At 34.6% G+C, this 19,263-nt stretch overlaps 1 protein-coding gene across 1 annotated transcript in view; it reads right to left on the reverse strand.

Annotated features, from left to right (window-relative positions):
• The window catches only part of LOC120226842 (laminin subunit alpha-2-like), a gene marked incomplete at both ends in the record, with an annotated part of 149,517 nt that overhangs the window by 91,988 nt on the left and 38,266 nt on the right, over positions 1–19,263 (reverse strand). The window contains 3 exons of the mRNA XM_039225007.1: positions 6,837–6,973; positions 9,769–9,949; positions 14,330–14,436. Of these exons, the coding sequence (XP_039080938.1) occupies positions 6,837–6,973; positions 9,769–9,949; positions 14,330–14,436 (425 nt within the window). The remainder of the gene's footprint in view (positions 1–6,836; positions 6,974–9,768; positions 9,950–14,329; positions 14,437–19,263) is intronic.

Consider the following 19,263-nt stretch of genomic DNA (forward strand, 5'->3'; position numbering starts at 1 on the left):
AGATGAATGGATCAAGAAGATGTGGTTTATCTATACCATGGAATACTACATGGCAATGAGAAACAATGAAATCTGGCCATGTGTAGCAACATGGATGGACCTTGAGGGTGTTATGCTGAGCGAAATAAGTCAGGCAGAGAAGGACAAATATCATATGTGTGCACGTATAGGAGGACTAGGAGGAACTTAACAGAGGACCAACCGGGAGAAGAAGGGGGGAAATGGTGGGGGAAAGGGAGAGAGGCAAACCATGAGAGACTCTTGAATGCTGACAAAAACTGAGGACTGATGGATGTGGGGGGGAGGGGGGGATGGGCATGGAGGAGGGCACTTGTGGGGATGAGCACTGGGTGTTATGTGGAAACTAATTTGACAATAAACTATTTGTAAAAAAATAAAAAAAAAAAAAGGGTGCTCTATACCCTCTTTAAAAACAACACAACACAACAATGAAACCCCAAAACACTTAAAACCAAAGATCAAAAATATCCAAGTGATTGGTGAATAACCTATTTGCCAAGATGAAGATCAATACTCTTTAAAAGAATACAACAAAAACCAACATGCAAAAATGAAAAATGTACAACATCTGGCATCCAAATCAAAATGATCAGGCATGAAGAGAAGCAATAAAATATGACTCAAAACCAGGAGAAAAGTCAACCATTAAGAAAAGTATTGAATTAAAACAACTGATGGAATTAGCAGACAATCACATTGCAAAAGCTTATATTTATAATTATAAATATTCTTGAGAATAAATGGAAATGTGAAAATAGTGAGGACAGAAATGAAAGATATAAAAAGATCCAACTGAGATTTTGAAGGTGAAAGAATGAAAAATTCAAAATGAAAAATAATATATGACCAATGGAATTAAGAACAGATTAGACACTGTAGAAAAAAATCAGTAAATTTAGACAATAATAGAAACTATCAAGAAGAAAGAATATATAAAAAATAAAAATGAAAGAACAAACAGAATCTCAGTCAACTCTGGAGAAATATCAAGTGGACCAACATATGCATGAGTTCCTGGAGGAGACAATGGGGGTAAAGAGGAGAAAAATAGTTGAAGATACAGTGGCTGGAAAATTTCCAAATTAAATAAAAACTCTGGTCCCACAGAGCTAATGGGTCCAACTTGCCACATGAGAAATATACAAGAAAACCACAAAAAGACGGCATAATCAAATTGCTGGAAACTAGGCCTTGGTATTTTATATCTAGAAAAAATATCTTTGAAAAATGAAGAAAAATGAACATACAAAATTGAAAGAATCATTGTCAGCATATCTGAAACATGAGAAATAATAATAGTCATAATTAGAGATATAGTTAATGGATAACTAATATGGTATGAAACAGAAGTTGGCTACACACAGGGAATGAGGTGCACTGGAATTGACACATGTATAGAAAAAGAGAAAAGCCGCATTTTTGCCTTTAAAAAATATTGACTATTTATCTATCTATCTATCTATCTATCTATCTATTTTTGATGGTTTTTAAAACAATGTTTATTTAGTTTTGAGAAAGCACAAGAAAGGACAGGGCAGAGAGAAGGGAACAGAGGATCCAAAGTGTGCTCTGTGCTACAGTCTGACTGCAGCCAGCCCAGTGTGGGGCTGGAACTCACGAACCGTGAGATCATGACGTGAGCCAAAGTCAGACACTTAACTGACTGAACCACCCAGGTGCCGTCATAATTATTTAAATCAAAATCATAATACGGAGCCTGGGTGGCTCTGGTGGTTAAGTGTTTAACTTTGGCTCAGGTCATGATCTCACAGTTTGTGGGTTTGAGCTCTGTGTTAGGCTCAGTGCTGACAGCTCAGGGCCTGAAACCTGCTTCAGATTCAGTGTCTCCCCCTCTCTTCATCCCTCCCCCCTTCACACTCTGTCTCTCTCTCTCTCTTTCTCAAAACTAAAACGTTAAAAAATTTTAAATCAGAATTATAAGATTATATTGTAGGATATATAATATATAGAAGTAAGATGTATGACAACAATAACATAAAGGACCGGAAAAGAAGTAACATAAAGGGTAAAAAGGAATTAGAGGTTTACTCTTGTAAGTAAATGTAAAGTATATAATATTATTTTAAGATACATTATAAAATGTTAAAATGTTAAGATGTCAAAGTATTAACTTAAGATGTATCTGAGGCAAAGACAAGAAAAACAAAAAATATATAGTTAATAAATCAAAAGTGAAGATAAAATGTAATTATAAAAAATTACTCAATCCAAAATAAGACAAGAATCAAAAAGAAAGCAGGAATGGGTAGAACAAAGCAAGAAGCAAAATGCAGACTTAACTCAATCATATTGATAATTACATTAAAATGGAAATGGGTTCAACAATCCAACTAAGATTATATCAACAACAAAGACTTAAATATATGCCATCTAAAAGAAACACATTAAAATATTAAAAAAAGAGATGGAATAAATGGTAGCGTGGAAAAATGTATATGATACAAATACCAATCAAAAGAAAGACTTAGCCCTGGATACATGATTATCAGAAAAAAATATTATTCTTCACAAGAAATATTACCCAGGATAGAGGCATTATATATTGATAAAGGGATCAACTTTTCAAGAAGACATAATCATCCTAAATGAGTATATATCTAATATTATCACTCCAAAATACATGAATCATAACCTGAGAGAACTAATGCAAAAATAGACAAATCATAAGTATAGTTAATCACCCTCAGCTATTGATAGAATATGCACACATAAAAATCACTAAGGATAACTAGCTTTTATAGATTTCACCCAATAATACCACAATACAAGTTGTTTGCAAGTACATTAATCAAAATGGACACTATTGTGAGACATAATACAATCAAAAGGACTGAAATTAAACACATTATGTTCTGTGACCAATACAGAACTAAATTAGATGCCGATAACAGAAAGATACCTTGAAAACCACCAAGTATATGATGATTATACAACTAATTTCTAAATAATTAGTGAATAAAAATAAATATAAATATTTTTTACTAAAATAAATTTTTACTAAAATAAATTTTTTACTAAAATAAATATTTTAAGGGTAAAACTTAAACAATATATCAAAATGTGTGGAATGGAACTAAATTAGTGCCTGGAAGGAAATTTAATATATTTATTGAATATATATTGAAGCCACCAAAATGTAACTAGAATAAATTTTAATTTAAAATAAAATGCTTATATTAGTAAAGAAGAGAGATCTCAAGTCAATTATCTAAACTTTCAGTTGAAGAAACTTGGAAAACAAGAGAAAATTAAACTCAAAGTAAACAGAAGGAATGAGTGTTTATTTTGTACAGTTATCAAATTTATTGGCTAAAGTTGCTCATATTATTTCATATTATTTTAGTGTATGCAGGATTCTCATGATGTCCCTTCCTTTATTCTTGACTTTCTTTTTTCTTATTTCTTTTTTTGATCAGTCGTCTTAGAATATCATCAACTTTAATAATTGCAAAGAGCCAGTTTTTGGCTTCATTGACTTTTCTCTATTTTTATTTTCTATTTCATTGATTACACAAACTCCTTCAGAAACTATGAGAAAGGAATACTTCCCAATCTATTTCATGAGAGTAGCAGTACCCCAATAACAAAACTAAACAATAACACCATAAGATAAAACAAACTATGAAGTAATATTCCTTATGAACAGACCTAGAGATCATTAACAAAATGCTAACAAACATAATCTAAAATAATTTAAAGTAGATAATCCCTTGTGATCAAGCAGGATTTATCTGAGGATTGTAAAGTTGGATCACCATTTGAAAATCAATTAATATGATTCACCACATTAGCAGCTGAAAATGAAAAAATTATATGATCATCTCCATAGATGCAGAAAATGCATTTGACAAACTTGTACATATATTCTTGATAAAAGTTCTTAATAAACTAGGAATACGAGGAACATCTTTAAACTGATAAAGAACATTTGTAAATTAAATACATTGTTAACATTATTCTTAATTGTAAAAGACTGACTCCTTTCTACTTAACGTAAGGAATTAGGCTGTAATATTTGTTCCCATCACTGCAAGTCAACATTTTACTGCAATAGGTAAAGAAAATGAAATAAAAGTTACATGGGTTGGAAGAGAAGAAGCAAAACTCAATTTGCAGATGGTATGATTGTCTGCATAGAAAATCCTAGTGAAGCTTCTAAAAAGTAGCTAGAATAAACTTAGCAAGGTGTCAAAAAGAAAGTTAATGTATGGGGTGCATGGCTGGGTCAGTTGGTAGAGCATGGGACACTTGATTGTGGGGTTGTAAGTTCAAGCTCCAAGTTGGGCATAGAGGCTACTAAAAAAATAGATAGTCTATTTAAAAAAAATAGAAAGTTACTGCATAAAAATAATTGCATTTTTCTATTCTGGCAACGATTGGAAACTGAAATGGAATAAAAGCATTTGTGTTTTCTATTTTCTATTGAAAATAGAAAACACATGATAAATTTAATAAAGTATGTACAAGACTTGCACACCAAAAACTATAAAATGCTAATAAGAAAAAAATTATAAAGACAAGTAAATGAAAAAATATATCATATTCATACACTGGGAGATCCAATATTCTTAAAATGTCCATTTTCCCCAAACTGACCTGTAGATTTAATATAACCCCTTTCAAATTCTAGAAGGTTTTTGGTAAAGAAATTGAGAAGCTGATTTAAAAATTTATATAGAAATGCAAAGGATCTAACACACCCAAAAGGTTTTAGAAATGAAAAACAGCTGGAGAGTTTATACCACCCAATTTAATGCTCTGCTAGAAAGATGCAGTGATCAAGACAGTACGGTGTCAGTACAAGAACAGATAGACCAATGAAACAGAATAAAGTTCAGAAATGTATGGGCACATATAGTGCCAGTTTATTTTGACAAAGGGGCCCAAGTAGCTCAATGAAGAAGAAGAAGAATCTTTTCAGAAATGATGTTGGAAAAGTTGGATATCCATTAAAAGGTGAACTTTGACCTTTACCTCAAATCATATAGAAACATTAATATAGAAATTGCAAGGTGGACCTAAATGCAAAATTCAAAACTATAAAACTTCTTGAGGAAAACATAGGAGAGGTGTCTTTAGAATTTGACTTAGGCTAAGGTGTATTTCTTAGAAAATAAAAAGCATAACCCATGAAAGAAAAGGATAATAGACTAGGCTTTATAAAAATTAGATTAAGATACTGCAGCAGAAGTAAAACACAAGCTGTATACTGGGAGAAAATGGTTACAGAACATAAATATATAAAAAGGACTGGTATCTAAAATACTTAAAGAACTCTTACAACACATTGCTGAGAAAATTAACAACCCCAAATAGAAAAGATTTGTACAGACACTTTACCCAAGAAGATGTATAAATGGTAAATAAATAAATAATATTATTCCCAACATCACTGGACATTAAAGAAAGGGAAAGATATAAATAAACACCTAACTGAATGCTTAAAATTAAAGAGTCAGAATCCCAAATGTTGGTAAGGATGTGGAGTATTCTTGGGATGAAAAATGAAAACAGGTCTACACCCATGCTTTTGACTTATACACTAATGTTCATAGCAAAATTATTCATAATAGGCTGGAAATAACCCAAATGCCCATTAAATAGTGAATAAATAAAAAAATCATTGCACATCATCCAATGTAAAATTATTAAACAATTAAAAATAACAAACTACTATATACAACAGTGTGGATGAATCACAGAAGCATTATACTATGTAGAGGAAGCTGGGCCAAGATTAATTCCCCCAAACAAATAAACAAACAAAACCCAAACAACAACATGAAGTATTACTTGATTTCTATGAACCTGAGGAACTGACATTACTATAGTGATAGAAGCAGAAAGGGTAGTTTACTGGTGTGACTGAGGGGGGAGGGGAAGCCAACTACAAAAAGGCATGGGGTGGTTATACAACTGTAATCATTGGTCAAAATGCATTACTTTAAATGAGTGAATTGAATTTTATTTAGTAAATACCTCATAAAAAGCTGGGAAAAAAAACCCGTCTGGACTCACCACTTTTCCTACTTGAATTTGAGTTACCTGAAGTCCTTCTAGGAATAAATAATGCTCTAATTTAATCAACTACAAAGCAAAATCCTGGACTTATCCTTAAGATTTCTCTTATCCTCCCAAACTATGAGCTTACCAAGCCATACAGCAGTAAGAATTCTGTAAAATAGCCTATTCCCTGTATCTTCATGGAGGCTCATTGGCTGGATCCAAGCTTCTGTCTTCTCTCACCAATATTTCCACAACAGCTGTATCCATTACCTTCACCTCTGATGCTGGATAGATTTCTTGAAATGTAAACCTAGCCATGTCACTTTCTAAGGTATACCCGTGGGAAAAATGAGGACTTTTTCAAGATAAAGGCTGTCATTATGACTCCCCAAAATCCTTTCAAATGCTTCTTCAATACTGAAACATAGTCCTAATTTAGGGGCAATTCCTTAGATTTTTGGTAAATTCCTTTAATTAGTTCCTAATTTCCTTGTATTTTGCAAATAATATTTCATTGTGTCTAGGTATAAAGTTATTGCTGTTTCTGGTTTTAAGTTTTCCTTTTTTTGTAGGTATAATGAATAAAGATACAGAAGTGTGTACTTCATCATATTTCCCAGAAATAAAATGAAATATAAGGTACTGATCAGTATCTGCAATCACTCAATACTGATAGTTCTATACTGTTTTATAAGGTAATACTGGCTTCTGAAATGCCCAACTGTAAAGCTTTAACAAAATAAAAAAATTTTGAAACATTACCAGAGAAAATAAAGCAATGAACTTACCTTACAACCAGTGGTGATGCTGTGACCCCAGGAATTAGGTGCACATTGAGAACATCTCTCTCCAATGGTATTGGGAGGACAGATGCACTGTCCAGTCTTTGGGTCACAGTTATTACCCAGATGGGAACAATCACAAGCTTCACAGGTGAAAGGGAAAAAATAGTAAAACAGTAAAAATTTGATAGAGAGTGCTGAGTTTATTTCTGTTGTTTTATTTTCCATATTATGGTTAAGGATACTTGGAAGTGAACACTGACCTCATTCATCTTTTATATCACATTAACGTATTTTTCACAGAGATGATCAATAAATTTATGTTGTATTTCATTTAATAATTCCAAAAGGTAAAACAGTTTTAGTTTTTCAACTACGTTGAAAGAAAGAAACACGGGGCATATCAGATTCTATGATAACTGAGTCTAGATGCTATAAAGTTTAAAATTTTGTTTCTATAGGTATTTCAAGTTCATAACTTCATTTTCTATGCTATATAGATTAATATTTCCTTCCTTTTGATGACTCTGATTATAATAGCCACACATCAGGACATTTCGGTTTTGCAAAGATTAAAAATAGCTGACTTATGTAACTCGTGTGTGTGTGTGTGTGTGTGTGTGTGTGTGTGTGTGTATGAAGGTATTTTTGAGTTTTATTTACCACCTGCTTTATTCTTTTCAATAGCGTTTTTATTTTCTTAGCTATGATACGATGTATGAAGAATATGTCTACCCACTGCACTTTCTCAAAGAATACAAAAATGAGATTTGGAAAAGAAAAAAAAATTATTTCAGAAGAGCTTCAAAGTCAAAGTCATCTAAGATGAGGAATATCCACTACTGATTAGCTATCATTGACTCAACACGAAGTATATTTCAAAACAGTGATTCCAACTAAGTGTAAGCAAGAGAAGAAACACCACCAAATATTCAGATTCAAAAAGAAGACTAATGTTATAAGACACCTTTTCATTGGTTATATGATGATGAAATCTTTAAATGAAATATACTTCAAATATTTGATTAAGTTCAGCTTTCCAGGGACCACAATTATCATTGCTTACAGCATGCCAGCTGTGAAAAATGTTTAACATAATACTTGACACCAATGCCAAATAAATGTTAGCTGTTGTTTTTGTTATTATTATTGTTGTTGATAATTTGAAGTCAAAGGATTTATTTTATACCTTACTAAGAAGAAAAACAGTTTATATTATATTCATATTTATGTGCTAAGAATGTTTTGGGATAGTTCAAATTGTTACTTGTAAATAGAAATTCTCAAATCAGTTCTTCAATGGAACCATAAAACTAGGTAGGGAGAAGACCTGAATAATTAGCTAGTTTTCCCACTCAAATGGAATGTTTACCACCATTCAGAATACTAATAAACATTGCTAATAAGAATAACAATGATAAACACCTACATGCTAAGTGCCAGGCAGCACTCTAAATATTTTATAGCCATTAACCCAACTAATTCTTCTAACACCCAGTAAGATAGATACCGTTCTTGAATCAACAGATAAATATTGCAGGAAGACAGCAAGACCAGGTCGCTCAGTCAAGGTCACATAACTAGTTACCCGTGGAGCCACTAAACTGATCCAAGTTATCTGGTGAAGTCATACCCTCAACCATAATGCTATCCTGCCTCTTTGGGACTGGTTTTCGTCCTGTTTCTCTGGATTTGAATGCTACTAAGTTTGCATTTCTAACGTTATCACCATCTCATAATTTTGAATAGTACTCTTTGTCTTATTTATAATTTCTGGTAGTGAATATGTTTGAATGTATACTTCCATTTTCATTAATTTGCATTAAGTGAACTGTTAGAGTTGGATTTAAAGAACAGTATATTTGAAAACGCAGCTTTGTAAGTTTTCAGTGTACATAGATGATGACTCAGATCACATGCAGATTTTTAGGAGATCTACAATGATAACGTTCAGAACAACAGAATGGTTTATCTTTATGATGAAAAGTGTATATTGAAATTGGTTGAGAATATCTATAAGGTACTCATTTTTTAAATAATTTGAAATATTAATCCTGCCACTACTTACATAAATTTGCAACAATAGTCAATAATAATGTCTTAAAACCTTATCGCGTATTTATCATGGTACTGGGAGTAAAGGAGTATCATCAGTGTTCAATCAGTGAATTTAATAAGCAAAGGTGATACCCAACCTAGTAAATGTTGGGATAAGTGTCAGTTCCAAATTAGTAGCAAATAAATCAAGGTAACGTTCAGTCTTCATTTTCGTTTGTAATATGCTAACTCCTATTTTCTTAATTCATGATTTGTGGGAAGAATATGAGAATACTGCTTGAGAGAAATTGTGGTTAGAAATCTTCCTGTATTTCCCCAAGAACTAGCGAATACCTAGTGCTAATCTATTTCTTTCTAGGAACATCATGGTTTTCAAGGCACATGAAAGTAGATGAAAAGATTTTCTTTTTATACCAGAAAAAAAAGTTAACTTCTCTGATCCTTATACCAGTTTTGCAATAGGAAAAGAGAAAGTTGAGCTGTATTAACTTGGGAGTGAAGTTTAAGCTTAGAGAACACTGGCAAAAGAAAAATTGAACATTTGACTTTCAAGCTACAGTAGCCCTTGAGCGACTGACTGGCTGACTGGCGGTCACAGACAAGAAGGGACACGGCAGAATTGAGAACGGCTGATGGATTTTTTATGGAGTATCTGCAAGCAGTTTTTTATAGTGCAGTGTTTCACACTGCAATGTGTCCCATTTGTTAGTTTATTTAAAATAAGTATACTTTACTTATTCAGTGAAATATGTTGGGTCATATATTTGTTGTCAAGGTGCCCTTCCTTTAAATCTCTGGGAACCTGGAAGAATGAACTCCTACAGTCTCGAAAATGCTAAAACAGAGAATGAAAGTGTAGGGCTTAGTCTTATTCACAGACCTGTGCATCCTCCTTCCTGGAAGTTGAAATAGCCGTGAGCACAGCGGTCACATTTCTTTCCTGTTACTCCAGGTTGGCACCAACATTGACCACTCTCTTCACAGTCAAATGACTTAGACCCAAAAGAATTGCAATTGCAGGGAACACACCCCCTCCCGGATTGTAGGCCGAAGGTTTCCGGCTGACATAGAAAAGGAAAGAGAAAAATTAAATTTAAATCAATTAATTCATTATGAAACAAGATGCACAATACCGAAAGAGGAGGCAGGAAAGAGAAACCAATGGGTTATCAAGGTTCTTCACTGCTGTTATGACAATGAGGTTGTAATTTTATCTAATGGACCTTTTCTAGGATATCCAAAATGAAGAGTTCAATTACTTTAAAATTTTATCAAAATTAACGGTAGAACTAGGGCATGATCTTTTTGTCTATTATATGTTCACCGGTCTTTTCCTAACTTGCCCAAGGGTTTAACAGTAATGTGGAACTAAGCTATGGGTGCTATTTATATTTTAATTTAAAAATTTACTTGCTTCATTCCTAATAATCTGAGTTGATTGCTTTTAGATCTTATGAACTCGTTTTACTTGTTAAAAATGTTTTCAATATTATTAACCAGATTCCTACAGTTAAAATATTCTTCCTCTAATATTTGATCTAATTTTTGTCATCTCTCCATAAATACTTCTGATCATTATTCTAGGGCTCACATTATAAATATAACTTACAGGTTTATGCCTATGCTAACAAAATAATTGGTTTACAAACATGTAGTTTCTTGGGTTTCATTTTAACAAGTGAAATTGATTTGAGAGAACACACATTAAAGCACCAGATTAGGTGGATGAAAGGAAACTTTTATTCTCTGATGAGTTAGTCCTAGGCATATTTTTTATCTATTTATAACAAATAACTTTCTATGATCAGTTTTCATTACTAGCTTTGGCTTGAAATACATGTTATATGACCTAGAGTGATTATGTTAGAAAGTGTGGATAAATTAAAAATTACCTCTACTAGAAAAATGAAAAGCACATATCCTACTTAAAGTACATCAAGGTTGTATTTTAAAATATGAAGTATGCCACATTGTTATGATATTTTAATCCGAAAAATTAGTCTCAGTAATTACTTCTTTGTAAAAATAATTCCTACTTTGGAATATCAGACATAATAGTTACTTTCTGGTAGGAATAAATCTTGCTATTTAATATGAGCCACCCAAAGAGAAATGGGATTATTATATATTTTTGCCATTGTTACCAGTATAAGAAATAGTTCTAGAAAACAAAATAATACTGAAAATTAGTCTTTTAAAATGACTATAGCTAAGAACAGTGTTGGTTTTTAAATATAAAATGGGTTGATTGAGTTTGATAATCATTTAATCTTTGTATTTACTGCGGACTTTATTTTTATTTCCAGTTCAAATTCAGATTTCATTATATGATTACAGAAGAAAGTGTTTTGTGTTTATTGTACACCTGAAACTAATATAACACTGTATGTTAACTATACTGCAATTAATCTAAAATTTAAAACAAACAATAAATAAAACAAAAAAGAAGTATGTATCATTTCTAACAAATGGTTTAAGACAATTTTAAAATTAAATTTAGCTACGTAAGGAAAGATTAAAGCATAGGATATTTTTATTCAGAAAAACCCACATTTAGCTATAAAATTCTAAATACCTGACCTAGAGAAATAATCAGAAATTAGGAAAATGGTTAAAGTATGAGCATGCTCATTACAGTATTATTTATGAGAGTAACTACAGAGGTACTTAAATGTTTAATGTTAGAAAAAAAGTTGAATAAATTAAATTAGGATACATTCATGCTATGAAATAATATGCAATTATTAAAATCCTGTTTTGAAGCAGTTTTAATGATAGGAATGTGTTTAATGTATAGCATAATGCAAAATTTCAAAAAGCAGAATACAGAATTATATATATACTATGATCCCAATTATATACCTCTAATGACACACATACCACTCTTCAGACACAAATAGAAACATATATACATGAAATAAAGACTAGAACAAGCTATGTTAGTTTTTAAAAGCCTGAATCATAGATGTCTTAGCATTTCTTATGCAAAGTATTTTGCATTTATTTCCTAAATTTTCTTGACTTAGAAACCTGAATCGTAGAGAGAGTACTTTAAACTCATCTTTATTTCTTAAATTTTTCTTCACTTGGCATATGTATATCTTTGATGGGTATATCAATATAGTATTATTTGAACTTCTAAATCATAGTTATTAAGAAAACTCCCAAGTTCATTATGTAAAAACTACGTACAAAGAAATCTCTCTGTCATATGTTTCAAATATTTAAATAATGTAGTTTTAAAGAATTAAGTAATACCAAAACAAACTAACAAACTTCAGTAACAAAATTGTAATAAATCTGATGTATAAAAACTTATTTCAGAGGCTAGGGAAAATCTCTGTGGTAAGGTAAACATATTCAAAAAGTAGATGTTCCTAGTCTAAACAAGATTAATGAGGTAAAACAAAACGGGAGACAGTCCCTATCCAGTGTCGCTGGGAAGCTTGATAATCCGTAAAGTATTTTCATTTGGAGTAATAATAACAACAGCACTTCTGATTACACCTGCCATGTGCTAAGCTCTGTTCTAAAGCCCTTTACAAACATGAATTCATTTAATCCTCAAGACAACCCTGGGACATAGTTATTACCATCACCTTTCTACTGAGTGGTGAAACCAACGCATAGAAAGGTCAAGTAATTTGCCTAAGGTCACCAGCTCCCCAACCTTAGGGTAAGGGTTCCAAATCAGACAGCCTGGTTCCAAAGTCTGTGCTCTTAACTCTCATACATATTGTCTCAGAGGAAGAACGGTCTCAGGACGAAACCCCACCCTACATGATAGTGCTATAAGGTATGTAGGAAAAGGGCATGAATGAGGGTGGGATTTCTGCTAAATTTATATTTTGGAGACATTTTGATCTGTTACTCTTCCTTTCTTTTACTTTAAATGTGTGCATTTGTTTTTGAAAAAACAGTATTTTTTTTTTAAAGATTTCTTCATCTAATAACAACAAAACAACAACAGTAATGATACCTAGCATTTACTAGGAACTCTCCAGATGCGTGCCTCATGTACTGTTCTCATGACAATCCAGAGCCAGCCATGAGGTGCCTGGACAGGTCTCCCTACGAGAGAATCTTTGCTAGATTTCCCTTCATTTGTTCATTCATAGAACTGAGTTCGTTCCCAGTGACGTCTGAAATTCCTTCCACCTCTAAGATCACAGCTTTCTACAAATAAACTTCTACATATCCATGGATAACTCAAACTTTTATGAACCTATGAACTTGAACATACTTTTAAAAATACACAGACAGCTATTTTCAAAAGGCAACGTTTTAAGCAGGAATTGTCTAGTTTATACAGTTGCAATTTGGCACACCAAGCAACCATTATTTGGTAAAAATGGCATCGGGGAAGGTCAGTGGCTGCACATGGAACACAACATGCGGAGGCAGGAGCCATGCAGTGCCTCTGGATTACCGGAGCTGGGGGCCGGTAGGCTCCCCGAGGGCACCCGCTGGAGGTGCTGGAACCCCACCTCTGAGGAAGCCCCAGCACCCGGTGCGCTCTCCGTGACTGCTCCTTCTGCTGGTGCACCTGCCTGCTGAGGTTGCAATGTCTCCCTACGAAGCCAGATTTACATGCACATCTTCCTGTAAGGTCACACTGTGGTGTCACAGAACCAACGGGATTGCAGTCACATAACACACAGAAGCGCTTCTCTGGATCCCACCACGTATTGGGCTTTAAAAGCCGACAGAAAAATGAAACACAGAAACAATAGAGCATATGGTATTATTCAAGAGATAGAGGCAGACAATATTTCCAAACTTACTGCAGAAAGGCCAGTTTGCCATCTGAGAAATACTTGCCCTGCTTAAGTCTTTATAACCCAAAATACATTTTTATAAGAAGTAGGTAGTGCAAATCCATCACTCTCATGAAGGGATCTCGAGGGGCTTGCCATACTGAAGGCAATGCAAAACATTCGGGAACAGAGAACAAGGTATCGTGAATTTTGTTTCATTTAAAAGCAATGGTGTATATAAACCTCTGTTGATTAGCTTCTCTACTGAACACTTCTTTGAAGTAGAATGCTCCCTGTAACTAACTTTTCAGTGATCAAACTAGAACAAATGTTTGCCAAAAACAAAGGGTGTGACACACTTCATTCTGCCAACAACATAAAAGCAAAGAGTATTTTACTCATGATAGACTGGTATTAAATTTATAGGTCCTTTGTTTCAGAAACATCTGAATTACAGTAAATATTATACAAGTTCACTGCCAAGGAAATATAGGTTGAAGGTCAGCTGCTAGTGCACAGCAAATTTTGTTCTGTTTTGGGAAAACCCTTGAATGATCACAGTGATTGTACATGTAGAATTGGGTAATCCTGGACTCCTCTTTCAATGTATTCATATGTATGTTGTTGAAAGGTAATGAACATTTTCAAGGAGGAAGTAATTCACGACCAGCTCTTACTCCTTACCTTGCACTCATCACACCGCAGTCCTTGGACATTGGGTTTGCATTCACATTGTCCTGTCCTAGCATGGCAACTCTCGGACAAGGAGCTGTTGACATTACAGCGACAAGCTGCAAAGAGAAAAGAGATCTGTGGTTGGGAAAACATTTCCAATAGTCCTAATATGCTGTTAAACAATAATATTCCGCAGATGGTAACACTGGCTACTAAGTTTCAGAATACAATGTTTTTGGGGTGGCGGGGTGGCTCAGTTTGTTAAGTGTCCAACTCTTGGTTTTGGCTCAGGTCATGATCTTGCAGTTTCCTGATTTCAAGCTCCACATTCAAGCTCCACTAGTGCAGAACCTCTTGGGATTTTCTGTCTGTCTGTCTGTCTGTCTGTCTCTCTTTCTGCCTATCCCCAATTCATGCTGGCTCAGTCTCTCTCAAAATAAATAGATAAACTTAAAAAAAAAAGAGAATGTTTTCTGATTTGCCAGGTGTTCCATTAGGCATTATATCCTTTGATCCTTACAACAACTTTAAAAGCTGTAGAGATGATTCACATAAAGCTATATCACAATGTCTGGCACATCAGATGCTATTAAAACATTAATGTAGTCATTATTATTTTGATTTTGAGAATGAGTATTATATATATGTATACAGACACACACTTTTAAGATTAGAAAAGTATATAAGACAGAAGAACTAAGCAGATATTTTTTCCAACAAGGACAGCAAAATGGCCAACAGGCACATGAAAGGATGTTAAACATCACTAATCATCAAATGCAAATCATCACTAATGCAAATCAAAACCACAATGAGATATCACCTTACACCCATTAGAATGGCTATTATCAAAAAGACAAGAAACAATAGATGCTGGCAAGAATGTCTTGATGAGTTACCTTTATACACGGTTAGTGGGAATGTAAATTGATCCAACTACTTTGGAAAACGAGGTGGAGGTCCCTTAACGAATTAAAAAACAGAACTACCACACAATCCAGCAACTCTACTACTGGCTATATACTTAAAGGAAATGAAAGCATTATTTCAAAGAGCTATGTACACTCCCATGTTCACCACAGCATTATTCACAGTAGCTGCGAAAAAACTCAGTGTCCATGAAAGATGAATGGATAAAAATTATATGGTATATATACATAGTGGAATATTATTCAGCCATGAGAAAGGAGAATATCCTGCCATTAGCAACAATATGGATGGACTCTGACCACATTATGCTAAATGAAACATGTCAAAGAAAGCTAACTACTGAATGATATCATCTATATGCAGAATCTAAAAAAAATTAAACTCATAAAAAACAGGCAGTAAAATGGTAGTTACCAGGAGATGGAGGGTGGGGAGATAAAGTTGCTGTTGTTTAAGGTAGACTTGCAAGTAATAAATAGTGAAAGGTAAATGAGGTATAGTGCTCTAATACACAGTACAAAAAATAGACAATATTGTATTATATTGTGCAAAGGGATAAATATCTCTACAATGATAATTGTATTGCATTATATAAATATATCAAAGTAAGAGGCTGAACATCTTAGATTTACTTAATGTTATGTGTCAAATATTTTCAATTAAAAAGTATATAAATGAAGATACTGTTTCAGGAATATTAGGGATATATAGCATTATAATTTAAAAAATCACTTTACTTAACAACTTGTATACTGTTTCCAATAAATTTAGTTTAAGTAATCTTTTATCATTTCTATGTGATGAAGTTGTTTGATGCTATCCTGAAACATAGTAAGTCAATCCAACAATTAAAGGGTCTTTTCACAAAAAGAACATAATTAATGGCTCACTCTATAAGTGTAATTTTAATGGTACATATAATTGCATTGACACCAGAATAAAAATGTGAGGGGGAGATGATGGAAAAATCTAGAACATTCATAGGTGGATTTGGTAAATTTGTACAATATCTCATGTCTTTTGATACTTTGATTTGAGCAGAACTTGTAAATATATTATATATAGCTCCTTTATCAGCCTATGCTATTTTCTTGTTCCTCTGGCTCAAGGTTCTACTTGGGTCTACTGCTTTCCTAAAAATTGGTTGATTTTTCTTCCCATGATTTGACCTTCGGAGGCTGCTAAGTTGATACAAATTGGGTGGCCATTGAAGAACTGGCCTTAGTGGTAGTTGTCACGTTCCTCAGGCAAGAGCCTAAGCATGCTCTATAGCAGAGGTGTGAGAAAAGGCTATGAAAACTATTTTCTGTAAATATCTATATCACTTGACACTAGAATTGTTGTATATGCTTTCAATTTCTTTTTAAAATTAATTTTTATTATGTTTTTAATTGAGTATAGTTGACAAATAATGCTACATTAGTTCCAGGTGAACAATATAGTGATTCAACCATATGTTATACTATGTTCATCGCAAGTGCAGCTTACCAGCTGTCCTCACATCCTTATTACAATATATTTTCACTTTCTTTATGTGAGTCTCATATATATTATACTTCAACTTTTAAAACCCCAAATAATTTAAAATTTATGTCTTCTTTTTTCTTAGGATTCAGAATATAGGATTAAATTTACCATAACTTAACATCATCTTAAAAATAACAAAAGCAATGACAGGATACAAAATCAACATACAATGATCTGTTGCATTTCTGTACACCAATAATGAAGCCTCAGAAAGAGAAATCAAGGAATTGATCCTATTTATAACTGCACCAAAAACTATAGGATTCTTAGAAATAAATGTAACCAAAGAGGTGAAAGATTTGTATTCTGAAAACTATAGGATACTTGTAAAAGAAACTGAAGTGGACACAAAGAAATGGAAAAATGTTCCATGCTCATGGATAGAAAAGCAAATATTGTTAAGATGTCTATACTACCCAAAGCAATCTACACATCCAATGCAATCCTCATCAAAATCCTTGCAGCATTTTGCAAGGAGCTAAAGCAAACAATCCTAAAGTTTGTATGGAACTACAAAAGACTATGAATAGCCAAAGCAATCTTGAAAAAGAAGTGCAAAGTCGGAAGCATCATGATTCCAGACTTCAAGCTGTATTACAAAGCCAGAGCCATCAAGACAGTATGGTATTGGCACAAAAACAGACACATAGGTCAATAGAACAGAATAGAAAACTCACAAATGGACCCACAACTATATGGTTAACCAATCTTTGACAAAGCAGAAAAGAATATCCAATGGAAAAAAGTCTCTTCAACAAAGGGTGTTGGAAAAACTAGACAGCAACATGCAAAAGAATGAAATTGGACCACTTTCTTATACCATACACAGAAATAAATTCAAAACGGATGAAAGATCTAAATGTGAGACCTCAATCCATCACAATCCTAGAGGAGAATACAGGTCGCAACCTCTTTGTCCTCAGCCATAGCAACTTCTTAGACACACCTCTGGAGTCAAGGGAAACTAAAGCACACATGAACTATTGGGATTTCATCAAGAAAAAAACCTACTGCAGGAGGGAGGGGCAAGATGGCGGAGAAGTAAGGAGCTCTGTACTTGCACTCGTGCCCATACATCACACAGAAAAGATCTGAAGCCATTGGAAACCTTACAAAACCTGAGAGATTGGGAGAAAAAGGACGCAGAATCCACTGAGAAAGCCTTCTAACGTGAGTGCGAACTGGGGAAGATAAAATCAGGCGGGGATCTGAGACTCCAGGGTGGGAGCGATCCCCCTCTATGGGGAGTGAGAGGGGAAAAATAGAGAGTCCAAAACAGAAAAACCTCTGCTTGGGGGGGAAAAACCCTCCGCTCAGTGCACAGAAAGACCGTACTTGCCAAATACCTGCACACCAGGTCCCCTCACGCCAACTGGTCCCGGGGTGGGGGGGCTGAGCACACAAACTGCTGCTTTGTGCTGGCTCCTGGTGGCTGGACTTCAGAGTAGAGGCGCGCCTGCCGCCATTGTAGCTCCTGGGAGGCTGGGGCCCCTGAAAGAGTTGCGCGACACCAGGCGTCCGCGCTCCTGGCTGGCTGGGAATCGAGAGGGAAGGCAAAGAACTAAAAACTGGGAAATTTGCCTGTGAGTTCATGTTTCGGGTGAGGAGCATAGAGGGACCTGGTTTTCCTCACTCCAGCGGGCTCGGTGCACCCGGAAGGCAAGACCCCGCCCATGCTCCCAGCCTGACCCAGGGAAGGAAGCAGCGATTCTGACTCCACCCCCAGAGCTCGGCAGAGGGCCTGGAATTGCCCCGAGGGGGTTGCCTTGGAAGCTGTGTCTAAGGCAATTTCAGCGGGCACACGGACTGGGATTTGGAGATTGTAACTGGCCTGGGTTGAAGAGTGCAACCAACTTCGGCTGCGCCCCCGGTACGGGGAGTTTACACGCCCCAAAAAGCGAGGTGCAGCGCTTGGTTCAAGAAGGGACTGGAGTACCATCACTCTCCTCCCCACAACCGCCAAGGCAGAACTCCCGCCTGAGGCATTGGATCACGCCACACTCATCCCTGCCTGAGAGGGCTACCTCAAGAAACAAGCCAGAGTACACAAGGTGGAGAGTCCCAAATATCACTACGAATAGGAAAATAAAATAACCAAGGTCCCAACAAGAGAGACCAAGAGATACCACTCAAAAAACACTCTCTGAAAGGATAGGCCCTAGAAAGTCAAAGAGTCTTCTTGGATATAGCAGCGCTCATAGAAACAGAGAGCATAACAGGTCTTTAAAACCAACAAGAGCCGGAAAGCTAACTAAAATGATGAAACGAAAGAGCTCTCCTCCAAAGAAACTCCAAGAAGAAATGACAGCTAATGAACTGCTCAACACATATATCAGCAGCATCACTGAACAAGATTTTAGAATAATAATGGTAAAATTAATAGCTGGGCTTGAAAAAAACATAGGGGACATCAAAGAAACTATGGCTACAGACAGAATGGAAAATAAAAATAGGCATGAAGAATTAAAAAATGCGATAAATGAGAT

This window comes from Hyaena hyaena, unplaced genomic scaffold, assembly GCF_003009895.1.
Source record: "Hyaena hyaena isolate Hyena2069 unplaced genomic scaffold, ASM300989v1 scaffold_1854, whole genome shotgun sequence".
Taxonomy (NCBI): Eukaryota; Metazoa; Chordata; class Mammalia; order Carnivora; family Hyaenidae; genus Hyaena; species Hyaena hyaena.